The following is a 21,916-nucleotide window of genomic DNA, read 5'->3' on the forward strand; positions in this document are numbered from 1 at the left end:
GAAACAGGCCTCTTTTGGAAGAAAATGCCATAGAGGACCTACATTACTCAGGAGGAAAAGGGACCGCCAGGACACAAGCCTATATCACTCACTTATTTACCCCTATCTCACCTCTGGAATTTGTGCATGGGGCTCAACAACAATAAACCATCTCAGACCATTAATTACCCAACAAAAGGCTGCAGTCAGAATAACAAATTCCCACTACAGGCAGCACACTCCACCAATATTCAAAACTCTAAACCTACTCACCATACAAAACATCCATACTTATTATTGTACCTACTTCATACATATAACACTTAACTTGGATATAAACCCTCCCTCAAACGTCTCTTTACCAACCTCAACAAAACACATGACCATAACACAAGGCACAGATCGCTCTTTGATGTTCCTCGTGTCCATCTCACACTATGCAAAAACTCAATGCACATAAAAGGCCCAAAAATCTGGAATTCATTACCTGTGAATATAAAAGAAACACTGTTTATAAATTCAAGTCTCTTCTTAAAAATCATTACTCACCCACAACTAAATAAATACTGAATAATTGTATCTCATAAATGTTTAACCTGTGACCCAATCAAACTTAGTTATTTTTAATTACATTACCTAACAGAATACTCCATTCTACTGAATGCACAGCAACACAGTAAATGACCATATGACCTTTCTTTGAAATACTCATTTGTGCTTAATTGTTATTTGTTTACAATAATGTTTACTACTGAATATATCATTGCTTAGTTAATCTTAAGTTAATTTTAAGCCTGCCCATTATGCTCTGCATACAAGGGGCTTTGGCATGTTACACTTAACCACTGTATTTCTTTGTACATCTATGTATCATGTTCAAATTAATAAATAAATAAATGAAAGACAGGCTGATGCTCATGTTTTGTAGTAATGCTAGTGGGGATTTCAAAGTGAAGCCGTTATTAGTGTACCATTCTGAAAATCCCAGAGCGTTCAAGAAAAACAGTGTTACGAAGAGTAAAGTGTTTGTGTTTTGGAAAGCTATTAATAAGGCATGGGTCACGAGGGAAATTTTTGTTGAGTGGTTCAATGGAGTGTTTGGCCCCAGTGTGAAGAATTACCTCCTGGAAAATAAATTTGATCTCAAGTGCCTCCTGCTAATGGACAGTGCACCTGCTTATCCTCCAAACTTGGATGACCTAATTCTGGAGGAGTGTGAGTTCATCACAGTACAGTTCTTGCCCCCTAATACCACTCCTCTCCTCCAGCCCATGAACCAGCAGATCAGTTCAATCTTTAAAAAACTCTACACCAAAGCAGTGTTTCAATGGTGCTTTAATGTGTCATCAGACACTCACTTGGCCCTAAGAGAGTTTTGGAAGGATAACTTCAGTATCCTCCATTGCATAAGCCTTATAGGTAAGGCTTGGGAGGGAGTGACTACCAGGACTTTGAACTCTGCTTGGAGAAAATTGTGGCCAGATTGTGTCCACAAGAGGGATTTTGAAGGGTTTGGGGCTGACCCTGAACAGCCTATGGCAGTTGTGGAATCTATTGTGGCATTGGGGAGTTCCATGGGGTTGGATGTGAGTTTGGAGAATGTGGAAGAGTTGGTGGAGGACCACAACAAAGAGCTAACCACTGAGGAGCTGCAAGAGCTTCAGCTGGAACAGCAACAGACTACAGCTCAGAATATTGCTGCAGAGAAGGAGGAAGAGAGATGGAAGAAGTTGCCTTCTTCAGAAATTAAGGAGATTTTTGAAATGTGGGGTAGGATGGAAAGATTTATGGAGAAACATCACCCTGACAAAGCTGTTGCAAGCCATGTCAGCAACATGTACAGTGACAAAGTCTTGGCTCATTTTAGGGAAGATTTAAAGAGACGCCAGAAACAGAGCTCTCTGTACACTTTTTTTGCGAGACAGGGCTCCAGTGACTCTCAAGCTGGTCCTAGTGGCATTAAGAAACAGAGAAGAGAAGTAACCCCAGAAAAGGACTTGGTACTTGAGGTCTTGATGGAGGGGGATTCCCCTTCCAAACAGTAAATAATCCAGTCTCTCCCCTCCTCCAGTCTTCCATACACTAAGAAGAATCGCCAATAAAGGTAAGTGTTATGCTGTTAATGTCTCATCATGTCCCAATGTATTGTGTATGTACATCTATATTTCATGTAAAAAAAATAATTTGTTTTAATACTTCTAGGTGTCTGGAATGGACTAATTGTATTTACATAATTTCTTATGGGGAAAATGGTTTCGAAAATTGTCAATTTTGGAAATAGTCACACTTTCTGGAACGGATTAATTACGAAAAACGAGGGTCCATTGTACTGTAGGACAGTACAGTACTACCATTCACATTCATTAGTAGCCTTCAGACACCTGTAAAAGTACATTTTCTAATGTACTTTTACAGGTGTCTGTAAACATGACATGTCAACATAGTCATATTGACATGTCATGTTTGATCAGAACAGTAGCAATTAAAAAATAAATAAAAAGTCCTAACTTGCCACTCCTATTTTTTTTTGACATGTTTCTGAAAACTGGATTTTTTTTTTTTTGGAGGGGGGGAGGGGGAGGGGGAGTGCTTTACAAATCAGGATATCATGTACTAAACAATTATAAAATGATTAGTAAAATTTTTCCTGGCTTTTTACAAAATACCAGCTAACTTGCTAAAATTCTGTGCTCTTATCAACAGATACATTGAAGCCATTCATCCAGTGCCCAAGTGATGTGATGGTTGATCTTGCCCCTCACCAGAGCACTGCTTATGTCAGACTTCCTCAACCTAAAGCCAATGTGGACTGGTTCAGGTCAGTACTCACTCACATGAATAATTTATATTTTACCTTCTATGATTCACACTCACATTCACACAAAATTGTTAGCTGATGCTTCTGGTTTGGGAACTTATTTGTTTTCTAGTGGGAAAAATGAGTTATTCAAGTTAAATTTATGTCTATATAGATTAAGTCTTACCTGAACTTAATGTAAAATTACTTTAGCAGTGATAGGGAATTAGTAACAAACCAAAGAACTAATACCAAAGGATTCAATCATCGGCTCAAGAGTACAGTTACCAACTGTGCTGTACATCAAAAAGACAAAGGATCGTACTTATTCATTGTAGTTTTGAGGCTTGAAGTTTTGTTAGTGGTGTGCATAGGTCAGCAAGGGGCATTTACATATATAAATAACAAAGTTTTTTCAGTTGAGGAGTATAAATCTCAGTAACCTAACAAACTCCAGTGAAGCTTAGGAGTCGGAAGGAGTAAACTCATTATTTTTTTTTTTGTAACACCTGTACTGTGCTGAATATCACCAGCATTAGATCTGAGCTTCACAGTACAATTATGCAGTGCTGTATATGTTTAAATAATACTATATTTTACCTAGCTAATTACAATTAATACTAGGTAGTAGGTTGGTAGACAGCAACCGCCCAGGGAGGTACTACTGTCCTGCCAAGTGAATGTAAAACTGAAGCCTGTAACTGTTTTACATGATGGTAGGATTGCTGGTGTCTTTTTTTTTTCTGTCTCAGACACATGCAAGATTTCAGGTATGTCTTGCTACTTCTACTTACACTTAGGTCACACTACACATACATGTACAAGCATATATATACACACCCCTTTGGGTTTTCTTCTATTTTCTTTCTAGTTCTTGTTCTTGCTTATTTCCTCTTACCTCCATGGGGAAGTGGAACAGAATTCTTCCTCTGTAAGCCATGCGTGTTGTAAGAGGCGACTAAAATGCCGGGAGCAAGGGGCTAGTAACCTCTTCTCCTGTATATATTACTAAATGCAAAAGGAGAAACTTTCGTTTTTCCTTTTGGGCCACCCCGCCTCGGTGGGATACAGCCGGTGTGTTGAAAGAAAGAAAGAATTACAATTAATGTTCCTGTAGGTTCTAGGGATAATTGTAATTGCATCTACATAGTTATGCAATCTTGACTTAATAAGCATTATTAATAATTTTTTTCTCTCTAAACAAACTGGTTGCATCCCACCGAGGCAGGGTGACCCAAAAAGAAAAACTGAAGTTTTTCTTTTTAAAGTTGGTAATTTATACAGGAGAAGGGGTTACTAGCCCCTTGCTCCCGGCATTTCAGTCACCTCTTATGACGCACATGGCTTACGGAGGAAGAATTCTTTTCCACTTCCCCATGGAGATATGAGGAAATAATGAATATGAACTGTTAAGAAAATAGAAGAAAACCCAGATAGGTACTCACCTAGTTGTGGTTGCAGGGGTTGAGTCACAGCTCCTGGCCCTGCCTCTTCACTGGTCGCTACTTGGTGTGTACATATATGTGTGTACATGCATGTATAGTTTGACCTAAGTGTAAGTAGAAGTAGCAAGATATACCTGTTATCCCTCGTGTTTATGAAACAGAAAAAAGACACCAGCAATCCTACCATCATGTAAAACAATTACAGGTTTCTGTTTCATATTCACTTGGCAGGACAGTAGTATCTCCCTGGGTGGTTGCTGTCTACCAACTTACTTCCTAGGTATTAATGAACTATGATTGTAATACTTCAGATAAGTATTAATGAACAATTCAATTTTATAATAAATGCTAGAAAAATGTTTTAGGTTTAAACATAAAACAAATGAGGCAGAGGATTTGGTATCAAGAGAAGTACTGACTTCCTCACCTTACACTGCTTATACCACATCACATTTGATGAATTTGAGACATGTCCAACATCTGGGTATCTATTTGTAGACATTTTACCTTCCAGTGGTTTTATCAGTACAGTGGTCCCTCGTTTTTCGTAATTAATCCGTTCCTGGAGGAGCTACTATAAACGAAATATACGATTTGCGAATCAATTTTCCCCATAAGAAATAATGTAAATACAATTAATCTGTTTCTGACACTCAGAAGTATTAAAACAAAAAATTTTTTTACATGAAATATACATGTAGTACATAAACAATACAATGGGAAATGATGAATGAAACATTAACAGCATAGCACTTACCTTTATTGGAGATTCTTCTTAGTGTATGGGAGACTGGAGGAGGAGAGAGATTGGATTGTTTACAGTTTGGAAGGGGAATCCCCTTCCAGCAACACCTCAGGTACCAATTGCTTCTCTAGGGTTGCTTCTCTTCTCTGTTTCTTAATGCCACTAGGACCACCTTGAGAGTCACTCTAGTCCTGTCTCGCAAAGTAACTGTGGAGAGAGCTCTGTTTCTGGCGTCTCTTTAACACTTCCCTAAAATGGCCCAAGACTTTGTCACTGTACATATTTCTCACCTTCTTTACCACAGGCTTGGCACTAGGAGCTTTCTTTGGAGCCATGGTAGCTTATTTAGTACTTGCAAGCACTAAAATGAGTGGAATATTATGAAATATTTCGTAGGAGCACTTGAGGGGACCTTCACTCACTGGTAAACAATGCCAGACTGGCTGGGTAGGGAGGCCTCCCCGGCTCACACCGTGCGTAAGCGTCCTGGACGAACTACTATTCGCGAGTCAACCTATGAAAAGCGAGTCCATGTTTATACGAAAATACCCCTATGATTGGCGAAATTTACGATTGCCAAGAACTACGAAAAGCGAGGGACCACTGTATATTACACTTACATAATATGAAGACTGTGGAAATGTATGCAGCAGACAGTGGAAGATGAAGTAATCATTCCCTCAGCCTAGTTTTGTCTTTGATGAAGGAATGAACTGTATTTCCAGTTCCTTGGATTAAGAGCCTTTCTCTATCATCAAGACACTCCCTTTCAGGGATCCAATTTGCAATAGAGATAAACTGCTAGCATGTAAATTTCCTCATTTACAAGTAGAGCATTTTACAACCACTGTACATCACTGAGCATGAGGATGGTATAACCAAAATTACCAACACTACCCTCATCAATGATGTAGTCACTTAGATTTATAGTGATTCAAGTATTTATAGTTATTGTGATAATATTGTTATGGTGATACAAGTTTATTTCACAGTTAACTTGCCCAAGGGAAATGGAAATTAATATGTAAGTACAGGTTTGTCCTCTTTAACCATGTAAAAAATAATGAAAAAGCAAAATATACGCAACATATTTCATTTGTAAGTTCAAATAATTGCAAATAATTTTGTTCAGATGTTGTATTTATATAAAAAATTTTATAGTCTTATCAATTACAGTATATAAACAGATTTTAAAATTAAAAATAGTATTAACACAAAACAATACTGGTAGATGTTACTCTTATTATTTTTTGATGCTATAAATTTTACAAAATTTCTGAAATGCATATATTGTACAAGGTAATTTCTTTGTACTGTTTCATGAGAATATTGAGTGAAATCAGTATTTTATTGTTAGGTATATCAATTTTCATATTAGGTTATTCATTGCATTATTAGGGAAGCAGATTATATAAATAAAGGCTAATTTTGTTTATTTTGGTTACTTTTTAGATCTCATTATAATATTTATTTTTAAATTAATATACAGTACTTCATTTTCTGTGAATAAATTGATAGTGAGCTGACAGTCTTTCAAGGTACTGTTTTTTAGAAGATTCCTCCTTCATGTATAACAATATAACCATAAAAGGAAGTTGTGTGCTCTATATAAATGTTATAGTATGTCTTGTTACTGTCTGCAGTGTGTGTCTGCATATTACACTAGCACATTGCACTTCCTGTTGATATGGCACTCATAGATTAGATGATGCACATGATAATACTGTATGTGTAGTCAGTGGAATGTTGGAAGCTAATGTTACTACTTAATTTACAAATGAGTTGAATGCATAGATGATATAAGGTCTTCTAGAGTGTTTAGTAGTTCAAATCTTCAACTGTTAGCTGTTTATGTATTTACAGAGCCTAGTATGGCACTAGATAACCTTTCTCATTATACAGTAATAATTACAACTGTTAAGCTTGTTTCATCATCATTTACTGATGCTCTAGTAGTTTGACTTTACTAACTAGACTGATGTTAATTTTTGATGTCTACAATATATGGATCCAACTTTTCCTTTGTTCTATTGATGCTACATTTATCTTAACTCAAATGAATTGCCTTTGAAAGTAGACCATACCAGGTTTCTGTAGCTGAATGGTGATTGCATGCATTTAGACAATCTTAAGGTCCTTTTATCTTTTTAGCTGAAGAAAGACTCCATTTGAAGTTGAGTTTTCTTTTTTTATATTAATATTGGCACATAATCAAATATTATCTGCTTTATTAGTAAATAACTTAAAAACTTTTATTTGCTGATACATTCATGATTAACGTCAAAGTAAATTAACCATCATCCATGTTCATACTTTGAAAAGATAATCTTGATATTGCTCAGGAGTGAACCATTTATGATTCTTGTAACACATTAAAAATTCAGTGTGAACAATTATTAACAATTATGAGAGCAAAGGACCTTAGGGTTGGTAGCCTCCTTGCTGGAGTTTTGATGGAGGTGGTCTTGTAGATATGTCTCAGGAGTGCAGCAGAAGAGAGAGCAGGACCAGGCCACTACAATCCCAAGGTAATTCAGAACATCAAAGACATTGTCCCCTCATTCTGCCCTCAAATACACTTCCCAGCTTCCACTGTTCTTGATAATGAATCATTCTTGATAATGAATCTTTCAGTTATTTGCTTCAGTACATTTTCATTGCTTCACTTAAACTGCATGCCAGTGTGCTTTGTTTCCACAGATTTTGTTTTTATAAAGTCACATTTATATTGCTATTACCTATATTTTATAATGGAATGAGCCTTTTGCCTTATGAAAACTGAAAATGAAAAATGTTTATTACCATTGTTGTATGAATGGGTGACGTATTATTTTAAACAGCTTGAAAACTAACTTTGTAAGTAAGTTTATTTAGGTACAGTTACACATAAGTACAATTATCATACCTAGTTTACCATGTGTAAATTACCTAGGATAACCCAAAAACATCAGACAGTGACTAATTCCATTGGTATCCTTGAAATTTTTGGGGTCCCTAAAACTTGTGAACATTGTTTTATTGCATCAGAATACAGTGGTACCTTCGCTTACAAGTTCCCCAACTTATGGTTTTTCTGAGTTACGAGCTGTCGCTTGGTCGATTTTTGCTTTGAGTTGCAAGCCAAAATCTGAGTTACAAGCATGCTTCAGATACGCCGCCACTCACAGGAGATACCGAAGAAATGTTAAAAACCTTGAAAATAACCATTGTGTAACATCCTTTCAATTTTGATACCAATGGTAGTGTCATCCTGCCAGAATGTTCTGTAACATATGCCCTAAGTAAAGGGAAACAATTCTGTAACATTCAAATTCAAATTCAAATTCAAAGTTTATTCTCTATAAGGATTAAAATGCTGAGTTTACAGAAATTTGGTTATTGTTTGGTTTACATGTAGTAAAATTGTGATTACAGAGTGTACCACTAGAACGCTTAGCATGGCTAGGCATTTCGGGCATACTTAGTTTTATTCTTAAATGTAAAATATTACAAATTATGAGGTAAGTTGGTATTATGGCTAAGTGACTAAATACTAGTTCATGAGTTTAGCAATGTGAATGCTTTTGTTTTGGCACAGTATATAGTTTCAGTATTGGAGTATCACAGGATTCATTATTTTAAGACTGAGATTAATATTTCTGTTTATGGTCAAATGAGTGAGCGAGTGTAAGTGTGAACCACCAGGTGGTATTTGTGTAGTTAGTTGACGGGGTGTATCAGGGAGATAAGATGTTTTCTAATGGTAGTTTTGAAGGTGATGAATGTGTCTGCAGTTCTAGAGTTCTCAGGTAGGGTATTCCAGATTTTAGGGCCTTTGACATACATTGAATTTTTGTAAAGGTTTAGTCGGACACGGGGAATGTCGTAGAGATGTTTGTGTCTGGTGTTATGCCTGTGGGTTCTGTCACAACTATCAAGAAAGCGTTTTAGGTCAAGGTTGATATTGGAATTTAAGGCCCTGTAGATATAGATTGCACAGTAGTAAGTGTGGATGTACTGAACTGGGAGTAAGTTTAGATCTTTGAAGAGTGGGGGGGTGTGCTGCCAGGGATGGGATTTAGTGATTATTCTTACTGCAGCTTTTTGTTGGGTTATTATTGGCTTTAGGTGTGTTGCTGCAGTTGATCCCCAAGCACAAATAGCATAGGTGAGGTATGAATAAATAAGTGAGTGGTATAGTGTGAGAAGGGCATTTTGCGGCACGTAGTATCGTATCTTGGAGAGGATCCCAACCGTTTTGGATACTTTTTTGGCTATATGCTGGATATGGGTGCTGAAATTCAGGTTGTTGTCAAGGTATAAGCCTAGGAATTTTCCCCCATTATTTCTGGTAATTAGAGTGTTGTCAATCTTAATGTTAATTTGTGCATCTCCTGCTCTGCTACCAAACATAATATAGTAAGTTTTGTCAGTGTTAAGCGTAAGTTTATTGGCTGTCATCCAAGTCGATATTTTAATCAGCTCCTCATTAACAATGGTGTTGAGGGTGGCAAGATTAGGGTGAGAGATGACATAAGTCGTGTCATCAGCAAAGAGAATGGGTTTCAGGTGTTGGGATACGTTTGGAAGGTCATTGATGTATATGAGGAAGAGCAGGGGACCAAGGACACTTCCCTGTGGAACTCCAGTATCAAGTGGCCGTGTTGCTGATGCTGTGTCTTTAATGGTGACGTACTGATACCTATTAGTAATGTAAGATTTGAAATAAGCAAGCGCATGGCCTCTTATACCATAGTGGTCAAGTTTGTGGAGTAGGATTTCGTGGTTTACTGTGTCAAAAGCTTTTCTTAGGTCAATAAAAATTCCTAGTGGATATTCCTTATTTTCCAATGCTGTGTAAAGCAGATCTAGCATTTTTATGATTGCATCATTAGTGCTTTTATTTTTCCTGAATCCAAACTGGCAGGGGTTGAGTATGTTTTGAGCCGTTATAAATGAATACAGTCTCTTGTACACGAGTTTCTCAAAGATTTTGGATAGCAATGGTAAGTTAGATATTGGCCTATAGTTGTTTAAGTCTGTAGGGTCACCACCTTTATGTATTGGTGTAACCCTTGCCATCTTGAGTAGTTTCGGGAAGGTGCTAGTCTCTATTGACTTGTTAAAAAGTAATGAAATAGCATGCGAAAGGACATGGGCCGCTCGCTTGTACAGTAATGGTGGGACATGAGACAGATTCCCCGAGTTATTTTTAAGTGACTTTATGATCTCAATGACTTCGTGTGTGTGTAATATGTGTTTGGCATGCCGGCTGGTTGGGTCGCCGACTGGCTGGCTGATTTGCTTTGGCTGTTTCTATCTCCTTCTGTCTGTCTGTATCTATCTATGTCTCTGTCTGTCTGTGTCTCTATCTCACAGGTGCACACAAATACAGTTATACATAGTGTAAATTACCTTGGATAACCCAAAAAATTCAGACAAAGTGCTATACTTGTACTATGCTTGTAGATATAAGGCATAATAAGCATGACTGGCAAGTAATACACATATTCACTTGTTCAGGAATCAGACGTGACAACTTTGCATCGTGTGTAATACCTGTTGGTTCATGAGCGGCTCTCGCTCTCTGAGACAGAGAGACAAGTAGAGAGACAGGAAGACAGAAACACAGACAAGCAGAGACAGTGATAAACATAGAGCTAGACAGATAGATACAGACAGATAGAAACAGATAGATATATTTATGTGTAACAGTGAAAAATAAAGCCAAGGCAGTGCACGATCATCAAATGTCACTGCACTGCTGACTGCAGCAGTGGAGTGACACTCATCTTACACCGTGCTTCAAGAAGTTTCATATATATTCCAGCATTTCATATATTTCATATATTTCAGCATTCCATGGGGAAGTGGAATAAGAATCTTTCCTCCGTAAGCCATGCGTGTTGTAAAAGTCAACTAAAATGCCGGGAACAATGGGCTAGTAACCCCTTTTCCTGTAAAGATTACTAAAAAGAATAAGAAGAAGAAAATTGTCAAAGTGGGAAGTCTGAATGTGCATGGATGTTGTGCAAATGATAAGAAAGAGATGATTGTGGATGTTATGAATGAGAAGAAATTGGATGTCCTGGCTTTAAGTGAAACAAAGCTGAAGGGGGTGGGAGAGTTTCAATGGAGAGGAATAAATGGGATTAGGTCAGGGGTTTCAAATAGAGTTAGAGCTAAAGAAGGAGTAGCAATAATGTTGAAGGATAAGCTATGGCAGGAAAAGAGGGACTATAAATGTATTAATTCAAGGATTATGTGGAGTAAAATAAAGATTGGATGTGAAAAGTGGGTTATAATAAGCGCGTATGCACCTGGAGAAGAGAGAAGTGTAGAGGAGAGAGATTGATTTTGGGAAATGTTGAGTGAATGAGTGGGGAGTTTTGAATCAAGTGTGAGAGTAATGGTGGTTGGGGATTTCAATGCTAAAGTGGGTAAAAATGTTATGGAGGGAGTAGTAGGTAAATTTGGGGTGCCAGGGGTAAATGTAAATGGGGAGCCTTTAATTGAGCTATGTGTAGAAAGAGATTTGGTAATAAGTAATACATATTTTATGAAAAAGAGGATAAATAAATATACAAGGTATGATGTAGCACGTAATGAAAGTAGTTTATTAGATTATGTATTGGTGGATAAAAGGTTGATGGGTAGGCTCCAGGATGTACATGTTTATAGAGGGGCAACTGATATATCGGATCATTATTTAGTTGTAGCTACAGTTAGAGTAAGAGGTAGATGGGAAAAGAGGAAGGTGGCAACAACAAGTAAGAGGGAGGTGAAAGTGTATAAACTAAGGGAGGAGGAAGTTCGGGTGAGATATAAGCGACTATTGGCAGAAAGGTGGGCTAGTGCAAAGATGAGTAGTGGGGGGGTTGAAGAGGGTTGGAATAGTTTTAAAAATGCAGTATTAGAATGTGGGGCAGAAGTTTGTGGTTATAGGAGGGTGGGGGCAGAAGGAAAGAGGAGTGATTGGTGGAATGATGAAGTAAAGGGTGTGATAAAAGAGAAAAAGGTAGCTTATGAGAGGTTTTTACAAAGCAGAAGTGTTATAAGAAGAGCAGAGTATATGGAGAGTAAAAGAAAGGTAAAGAGAGTGGTGAGAGAGTGCAAAAGGAGAGCAGATGATAGAGTGGGAGAGGTACTGTCAAGAAATTTTAATGAAAATAAGAAAAAATTTTGGAGTGAGTTAAACAAGTTAAGAAAGCCTAGGGAAAGTATGGATTTGTCAGTTAAAAACAGAGTAGGGGAGTTAGTAGATGGGGAGATGGAGGTATTAGGTAGATGGCGAGAATATTTTGAGGAACTTTTAAATGTTAAGGAAGAAACAGAGGCAGTAATTTCATGCTCTGGTCAGGGAGGTATACCATCTTTTAGGAGTGAAGAAGAGCAGAATGTAAGTGTGGGGGAGGTACGTGAGGCATTACATAAAATGAAAGGGGGTAAAGCAGCTGGAACTGATGGGATCATGACAGAAATGTTTAAAGCAGGGGGGATATAGTGTTGAAGTGGTTGGTACTTTTGTTTAATAAATGTATGAAAGAGGGGAAGGTACCTAGGGATTGGCGGAGAGCATGTATAGTCCCTTTATATAAAGGGAAAGGGGACAAAAGAGACTGTAAAAATTATAGAGGAATAAGTTTACTGAGTATACCAGGAAAAGTGTACAGTAGGGTTATAATTGAAAGAATTAGAGGTAAGACAGAATGTAGGATTGCGGATGAGCAAGGAGGTTTCAGAGTGGGTAGGGGATGTGTAGATCAAGTGTTTACATTGAAGCATATATGTGAACAGTATTTAGATAAAGGTAGGGAAGTTTTTATTGCATTTATGGATTTAGAAAAGGCATATGATAGAGTGGATAGAGGAGCAATGTGGCAGATGTTGCAAGTATATGGAATAGGTGGTAAGTTATTAAATGCTGTAAAGAGTTTTTATGAGGATAGTGAGGCTCAGGTTAGGGTGTGTAGAAGAGAGGGATACTACTTCCTGGTAAAAGTAGGTCTTAGACAGGATGGGGTTGTAAAGGAAGTAAATGCTAGGGTGTTCGGGAGAGGGGTGGGATTAAATTTTGGGGAATCAAATTCAAAATGGGAATTGACACAGTTACTTTTTGCTGATGATACTGTGCTTATGGGAGATTCTAAAGAAAAATTACAAAGGTTAGTGGATGAGTTTGGGAATGTGTGTAAAGGTAGAAAGTTGAAAGTGAACATAGAAAAGAGTAAGGTGATGAGTGTCAAATGATTTAGATAAAGAAAAATTGGATATCAAATTGGGAAGGAGGAGTATGGAAGAAGTGAATGTTTTCAGATACTTGGGAGTTGACGTGTCGGCGGATGGATTTATGAAGGATGAGGTTAATAATAGAATTGATGAGGGAAAAAAGGTGATTGGTGCGTTGAGGTATGTGTGGAGTCAAAAAACGTTATCTATGGAGGCAAAGAAGGGAATGTATGAAAGTATAGTAGTACCAACACTCTTATATGGGTGTGAAGCTTGGGTGGTAAATGCAGCAGCGAGGAGGCGGTTGGAGGCAGTGGAGATGTCCTGTTTAAGGGCAATGTGTGGTGTAAATATTATGCAGAAAATTCGGAGTGTGGAAATTAGGAAAAGGTGTGGAGTTAATAAAAGTATTAGTCAGAGGGCAGAAGAGGGGTTGTTGAGGTGGTTTGGTCATTTAGAGAGAATGGATCAAAGTAGAATGACATGGAAAGCATATAAATCTATAGGGGAAGGAAGGCGGGGTAGGGGTCGTCCTCGAAAGGGTTGGAGAGGGGGTAAAGGAGGTTTTGTGGGCAAGGGGCTTGGACTTCCAGCAAGCGTGCGTGAGCGTGTTAGATAGGAGTGAATGGAGATGAATGGTACTTGGGACCTGATGATCTGTTGGAGTGTGAGCAGGGTAATATTTAGTGAAGGGATTCAGGGAAACACGTTATTTTTATATAGTCGGACTTGAGTCCTGGAAATGGGAAGTACAATGCCTGCACTTTAAAGGAGGGGTTTGGGATATTGGCAGTTTGGAGGGATATGTTGTGTATCTTTATATGTGTATGCTTCTAAACTGTTGTATTCTGAGCATCTCTGCAAAAACAGTGATAATGTGCGAGTGTGGTGAAAGTGTTGAATAATGATGATAGTATTTTCTTTTTGGGGATTTTCTTTCTTTTTTGGGTCACCCTGCCTCGGTGGGAGACGGCCGACTTGTTGAAAAAAAAAAAAAAAAATTCTAAAACATTGCTAGGACCTGGCGAAAAAGGCAAAAATCATTTTTTATTTATAAGTACATTTTTCTTATTTAAAAACCTGTAACAAAAAAATTGGGGTGGTTTTTCGGGGGCTGGAATGGATTAATGGCATTTCAGTTAATTTCAATGAGGAAAATTTATTCGATATACGAGCAAGTAGATTACGAGCTTGGTCACGGAATAAATTAAACTCGTAAGTCAAGGTACCACTGTACATTGTTATACACTTTATAACATTTTATATAGTGCATTAGTATAGCATTTGTAATACTTGATACTGAAATAAAGTGAAATTTTAATTATAACACATGGGGCATTGCGAGGCAGAGAAGAATTAGCACCACCACAGCTAAAATCTGGGTTAGTGAACGAATCAGTTCATTAATGTTTTTCTGTTTGTGGGAATGCGTAGATATGATCTTTTTGCATCAGCAATTTTCATACCTCTGTCTTCTATATAGCCAGAGATATGCATCAGAATAATTGGTAATGCCTACTTTAACTACAGTTTTATCCTTTGAATTTAGCACTTATTCTTTTCTGCTGTGCAGTGGCTCTTTTTTTCTCTCTCTCTCTCTCTCTCTCTCTCTCTCTCTCTCTCTCAACAAGTCAGCCGTCTCCCACCAAGGCAGGGTGACCCAAAAAGAAAGAAAATCCCCATAAAGAAAATACTTGCATCATCATTCAACACTTTCACCTCACTCACACATAATCACTGTTTTTGCAAAGGTGCCCAGAATACAACAGTTTAGAAGTATATACGTATAAAAATACACAATATATCCCTCCAAACTGCCAATATCCCAAACCCCTTCTCTAGAGTGCAGGGATTGTACTTCCCATTTCCAGGACTCGAGTCCGGTTATATAAAATAACCAGTTTCCCTGAATCTCTTCACTAAATATTACCCTGCTCACACTCCAACAGCTCGTCAGGTCCCAAATACCTTTTGTCTCCATTCACTCCTATCTAACACGCTCACGCACACTTGCTGGAAGCCCAAACCCCTCACCCACACCACCACCTTTACCCCCTCCCTCCAACCTTTTCGAGGACGACCCCTACCCCACCTTCCTTCCCCTACAGATTTATACGCTCTCCATGTCATGCTACTTTGATCCATTCTCTCTAAATGACCAAACCACCTCAACAAACTCTCTTCAGCCCTCTGACTAGAGAAGACATCTCCACTGCCTCCAACCACCTCCTCGCTGCAGCATTTACAACCCAAGCTTCACACCCATATCAGTGTTCGTACTACTATACAGTGGACCCCCGAGTTTCAGCAGCCTCGACTTTTGTGAAATTCAACCTTCGGCGAGTTTTTTTTGGAAAAGTTTGGCCTCGAGTTTCGTGAAAAGACTCGTGTTTCGGCGACCGTCTGGTATCCATCCGACCGTCACCGTGCACACCAAGCCAGTCTCCCATGCCATTCATGCTCAGTGTGCCATTGTTTTCCAACACGTGACCATCACCCCACGGGTTCATACAATACATTTCATAATAATCCTTTGTTTTTTGTGCTTGTAACTGCTAAATAAGTCATCATGGACCCAAGGAAAGCTAGTGCAAGCCCTTTGGTAAATAAAGTGAGGAACACGATCCAGAGGGATTTTGACTGGGATGTGGAAGAGTTGGTGGAGGACCACAGGGAAGAGCTAACCACTGACGAACTGCAAGAGCTTCAACTGGAACAGCATCAGACCACAGCCAAGGAACTTGCTTCAGAGGAGGTTGGTAGATAACTTATCTACCAATCTGTCGGTATTGTATACCATTTGATAATCACTCTGTCAGACACTGCAACACAATGGCATCTTGGTACAGAAGAGAAAACACCTTGGACAACTTTTTCAAGTGAGAATTGTTTGATCTGAGAGGGATATGACCTCCCATTGGCTAGATTCTCACTACTACCACTCTGCACCTCTCCCTCCGACAGTATTTAAGTCTCAACACTGTCAATTGATCTTCAGTTAGTTCCAGACTTTGGAACAGAACTTCTCCAGGCTGAGGGACTGACAACCTGAAATCTACGACTTCAAGGGTGATGGACTGATTACATCGTCTTCATATCTCTACTGCTCCTGCCTACTTTCTGTACTCGACTGAAGAAGACTACTGTGTAGGCGAAACATTTCGGAATAAAGTTGCCTAAATGTTGCCTATGTGTCTTATCTACCAATCTGTCGGTATTTTATACCATTTGATAATCACATCGCTTCAGAGGAGGAGGAAGAGGGAGTGGATGAGGTGCCTTCTTCAAAGATTAAGGAGATTTGTGCAATGTAGAATGAGTTGCAAAGTTTTGTTGAAAAGTATCACCCTGACCAAACTGAAACAAGCCATGTCTGCAACATGTACAATGACAGTGTTGTGTCCCACTTCAGGGAAATCTTAAGAAACGCCAGAAAAAGACCTCTCTGGACAGATATTTTGTGCAACAGGGGTCCAGTGACTCAAGTTGTTCCCAGTGGCATTAAAAGAAGAAGGGAAGTAACCCCAGATAAGGACTTGCTACCTAAAGTCCTAATGGAAGGAGATTCTCCTTCAAAACAATAGTGTACACCTTCCTCCTATCCCCTCCTCCCATCTTCCATCCACCCAGAAGTCTTCAATAAAGGTAAGTGTAATGTTGTTATTATTTTTTTAAATGCATGTACTTGATTTCTGATTGTTTTCATTATGTAAATCTATATTTAAATTGAAAAAAAAAAAATTATTTTAATATTTTTGGGTGTCTAGAATGGATTAATTTTATTTCCATTATTTTTATATTTTTTTTTATTATCACACCGGTCGATTCCCACCAAGGCAGGGTGGCCCGAAAAAGAAAAACTTTCACCATCATTCACTCCATCACTGTCTTGCCAGAAGGGTGCTTTACACTACAGTTTTTAAACTGCAACATTAACACCCCTCCTTCAGAGTGCAGGCACTGTACTTCCCATCTCCAGGACTCAAGTCCGGCCTGCCGGTTTCCCTGAATCCCTTCATAAATGTTACTTTGCTCACACTCCAACAGCACGTCAAGTATTAAAAACCATTTGTCTCCATTCACTCCTATCAAACACGCTCACGCATGCCTGCTGGAAGTCCAAGCCCCTCGCACACAAAACCTCCTTTACCCCCTCCCTCCAACCCTTCCTAGGCCGACCCCTACCCCGCCTTCCTTCCACTACAGACTGATACACTCTTGAAGTCATTCTGTTTCGCTCCATTCTCTCTACATGTCCGAACCACCTCAACAACCCTTCCTCAGCCCTCTGGACAACAGTTTTGGTAATCCCGCACCTCCTCCTAACTTCCAAACTACGAATTCTCTGCATTATATTCACACCACACATTGCCCTCAGACATGACATCTCCACTGCCTCCAGCCTTCTCCTCGCTGCAACATTCATCACCCACGCTTCACACCCATATAAGAGCGTTGGTAAAACTATACTCTCATACATTCCCCTCTTTGCCTCCAAGGACAAAGTTCTTTGTCTCCACAGACTCCTAAGTGCACCACTCACTCTTTTTCCCTCATCAATTCTATGATTCACCTCATCTTTCATAGACCCATCCGCTGACACGTCCACTCCCAAATATCTGAATACGTTCACCTCCTCCATACTCTCTCCCTCCAATCTGATATTCAATCTTTCATCACCTAATCTTTTTGTTATCCTCATAACCTTACTCTTTCCTGTATTCACCTTTAATTTTCTTCTTTTGCACACCCTACCAAATTCATCCACCAATCTCTGCAACTTCTCTTCAGAATCTCCCAAGAGCACAGTGTCATCAGCAAAGAGCAGCTGTGACAACTCCCACTTTGTGTGTGATTCTTTATCTTTTAACTCCACGCCTCTTGCCAAGACCCTCGCATTTACTTCTCTTACAACCCCATCTATAAATATATTAAACAACCACGGTGACATCACACATCCTTGTCTAAGGCCTACTTTTACTGGGAAAAAATTTCCCTCTTTCCTACATACTCTAACTTGAGCCTCACTATCCTCGTAAAAACTCTTCACTGCTTTCAGTAACCTACCTCCTACACCATACACTTGCAACATCTGCCACATTGCCCCCCTATCCACCCTGTCATACGCCTTTTCCAAATCCATAAATGCCACAAAGACCTCTTTAGCCTTATCTAAATACTGTTCACTTATATGTTTCACTGTAAACACCTGGTCCACACACCCCCTACCTTTCCTAAAGCCTCCTTGTTCATCTGCTATCCTATTCTCCGTCTTACTCTTAATTCTTTCAATTATAACTCTACCATACACTTTACCAGGTACACTCAACAGACTTATCCCCCTATAATTTTTGCACTCTCTTTTATCCCCTTTGCCTTTATACAAAGGAACTATGCATGCTCTCTGCCAATCCCTAGGTACCTTACCCTCTTCCATACATTTATTAAATAATTGCACCAACCACTCCAAAACTATATTCCCACCTGCTTTTAACATTTCTATCTTTATCCCATCAATCCCGGCTGCCTTACCCCCTTTCATTTTACCTACTGCCTCACGAACTTCCCCCACACTCACAACTGGCTCTTCCTCACTCCTACAAGATGTTATTCCTCCTTGCCCTATACACGAAATCACAGCTTCCCTATCTTCATCAACATTTAACAATTCCTCAAAATATTCCTTCCATCTTCCCAATACCTCTAACTCTCCATTTAATAACTCTCCTCTCCTATTTTTAACTGACAAATCCATTTGTTCTCTAGGCTTTCTTAACTTGTTAATCTCACTCCAAAACTTTTTCTTATTTTCAACAAAATTTGTTGATAACATCTCACCCACTCTCTCATTTGCTCTCTTTTTACATTGCTTCACCACTCTCTTAACTTCTCTCTTTTTCTCCATATACTCTTCCCTCCTTGCATCACTTCTACTTTGTAAAAACTTCTCATATGCTAACTTTTTCTCCCTTACTACTCTCTTTACATCATCATTCCACCAATCGCTCCTCTTCCCTCCTGCACCCACTTTCCTGTAACCACAAACTTCTGCTGAACACTCTAACACTACATTTTTAAACCTACCCCATACCTCTTCGACCCCATTGCCTATGCTCTCATTAGCCCATCTATCCTCCAATAGCTGTTTATATCTTACCCTAACTGCCTCCTCTTTTAGTTTATAAACCTTCACCTCTCTCTTCCCTGATGCTTCTATTCTCCTTGTATGGTTTCGAGTTTCGTGAATTTCGACCTTCGGCGGGCTCTCTGGAACGGATTAATCACGAAACTCGGGGGTCCACTGTACTTTCGTACATTCCCTTCTTTGCCTCCATACATAACATTTTTTGCCTCCACATATACCTCGATGCACCACTCACCTTTTTTCCTTCATCAATTCTATGATTAACCTCATCCTTCATAAATCCATCCGCTGACACGTCAACTCCCAAATATGTGAAAACATTCACTTCTTCCATACTCCTCCTCCCCAATTTGATGTCCAATTTTTCTTTATCTAAATCATTTGATACTCTCATTACCTTACTCTTTTCTATGTTCACTTTCAACTTTCTACCTTTACACACACTCCCAAATTCGTCCACTAACCTTTGCAATTTTTCTTTAGAATCTCCCATAAGCACAGTATCATCAGTAAAAAGTAACTGTGTCACTTCCCATTTCGTATTTACCATCCTCTACCACCATCACTACTAGAGAAGTTGCAGAGGTTGGTGGATGAATTTGGTAGGGTATGCAAAAGAAGAAAATTGAAAGTGAATACAGGAAAGAGTAAGGTTATGAGGATAACAAAAAGATTAGGTGATGAAAGATTGGATATCAGATTGGAGGGAGGGAGTATGGAGGAGGTGAATGTATTCAGATATTTGGGAGTGGACGTGTCAGTGGATGGGTCTATGAAAGATGAGGTGAATCATAGAATTGATGAGGGGAAAAGGGAGAGCGGTGCACTTAGGAGCCTGTGGAGACAAAGAACTTTGTCCTTGGAGGCAAAGAGGGGAATGTATGAGAGTATAGTTTTACCAATGCTCTTATATGGGTGTGAAGCATGGGTGATGAATGTTGCAGCGAGGAGAAGGCTGGAGGCAGTGGAGATGTCATGTCTGAGGGCAATGTGTGGTGTGAATATAATGCAGAGAATTCGTAGTTTGGAAGTTAGGAGGAGGTGCGGGATTACCAAAACTGTTGTCCAGAGGGCTGAGGAAGGGTTGTTGAGGTGGTTCGGACATGTAGAGAGAATGGAGCAAAACAAGAATGACTTCAAGAGTGTATCAGTCTGTAGTGGAAGGAACGCGGGGTAGGGGTCGGCCTAGAAAAGGTTGGAGGGAGGGGGTAAAGGAGGTTTTGTGTGCAAGGGGCTTGGACTTCCAGCGGGCAAGCGTGAGCGTGTTTGATAGGAGTGAATGGAGACAAATGGTTTTTAATACTTGACGTGCTATTGGAGTGTGAGCAAAGTAACATTTATGAAGGGATTCAGGGAAACCGGCAGGCCGGACTTGAGCCCTGGAGATGGGAAGTACAGTGCCTGCACTCTGAAGGAGGGGTGTTAATGTTGCAGTTTAAAAACTGGTGTAAAGCACCCTTCTGGCAAGACAGTGATGGAGTGAATGATGGTGAAAGTTTTTCTTTTTTCAGACCACCCTGCCTTGGTGGGAATCGGCCAGTGTGTTAATAAAAACAAAATACTTTACTCTTCTTATAACACTTCTGCTTTGTAAAAACATCTCATAAGATAACTTTTTCTCTTTTATCACACCTTTTACTTCATCATTCCACCAATCACTCCTCTTTCCTCCTGCACCCACCCTCCTATAACCTCAAACTTCTGCCCCACATTCTAATACTGCATTTTTAAAACTATTCCAACTCTCTTCAACCCCTTCACTACTCATACTTGCACCAGTCCACCTTTCTGCCAATAGTTGCTTATATCTCACCCGAACTTCCTCCTCCCTTAGTTTATTCACTTTCACTTCCCTCCTACTTGTTGTTGCCACCTTCCTCTTATCCCATCTACCTCTTACTCTAACTGTAGCTATAACTAAATAATGATCCGATATATCAGTTGCCCCTCTATAAACATGTACATCCTGGAGCCTACCCATCAACCTTTTATCCACCAATACATAATCTAACAAATTACTTTCATTACATGCTATATCATACCTTGTATATTTATTTATCCTCTTCTTCATATAATATGTATTACTTATTACCAAACCTTTTTCTACACATAGCTCTATTAAAGGCTCCCCATTTTCATTTACCCCTGGCACCCCACATTTACCTACTACTCCCTCCACAACATTTTTGCCCACTTTAGCATTAAAATCCCCAACCACCATTACTCTCACACTTGGTTCAAAACTCCCCACGCATTCACTCAACATTTCCCAAAATCTCTCTCTCTACACTTCTCTCTTCTCCAGGTGCATATATGCTTACTATAACCCACTTTTCACATCCAACCTTTATTTTACTCTACATAATCCTTGAATTAATACATTTATAGTCCCTCTTTTCCTGCCATAACTTATCCTTCAACATTATTGCTATTCCTTCTTTAGCTCTAACTCTATTTGAAGCCCCTGACCTAATCCCATTTATTCCTCTCCACTGAAACTCTCCCACCCCCTTCAGCTTTGTTTCACTTAAAGCCAGGACATCCAGCTTCTTCTCATTCATGACATCCATATTATCATCTCCTTCTTATCATTTGCA

General features: G+C 39.2%; 1 protein-coding gene across 1 annotated transcript in view; it reads left to right on the plus strand.

Moving 5' to 3' along the window:
- The window catches only part of LOC128704202 (uncharacterized), a 396,156-nt gene that overhangs the window by 317,006 nt on the left and 57,234 nt on the right, over positions 1 to 21,916 (plus strand). Inside the window, exons 32-33 of the mRNA XM_070091735.1 lie at positions 2,683 to 2,797; positions 7,438 to 7,494. Coding sequence (XP_069947836.1) covers positions 2,683 to 2,797; positions 7,438 to 7,494 — 172 coding nt within the window. The remainder of the gene's footprint in view (positions 1 to 2,682; positions 2,798 to 7,437; positions 7,495 to 21,916) is intronic.

Source organism: Cherax quadricarinatus, chromosome 37, assembly GCF_038502225.1.
Source record: "Cherax quadricarinatus isolate ZL_2023a chromosome 37, ASM3850222v1, whole genome shotgun sequence".
Taxonomy (NCBI): domain Eukaryota; kingdom Metazoa; phylum Arthropoda; class Malacostraca; order Decapoda; family Parastacidae; genus Cherax; species Cherax quadricarinatus.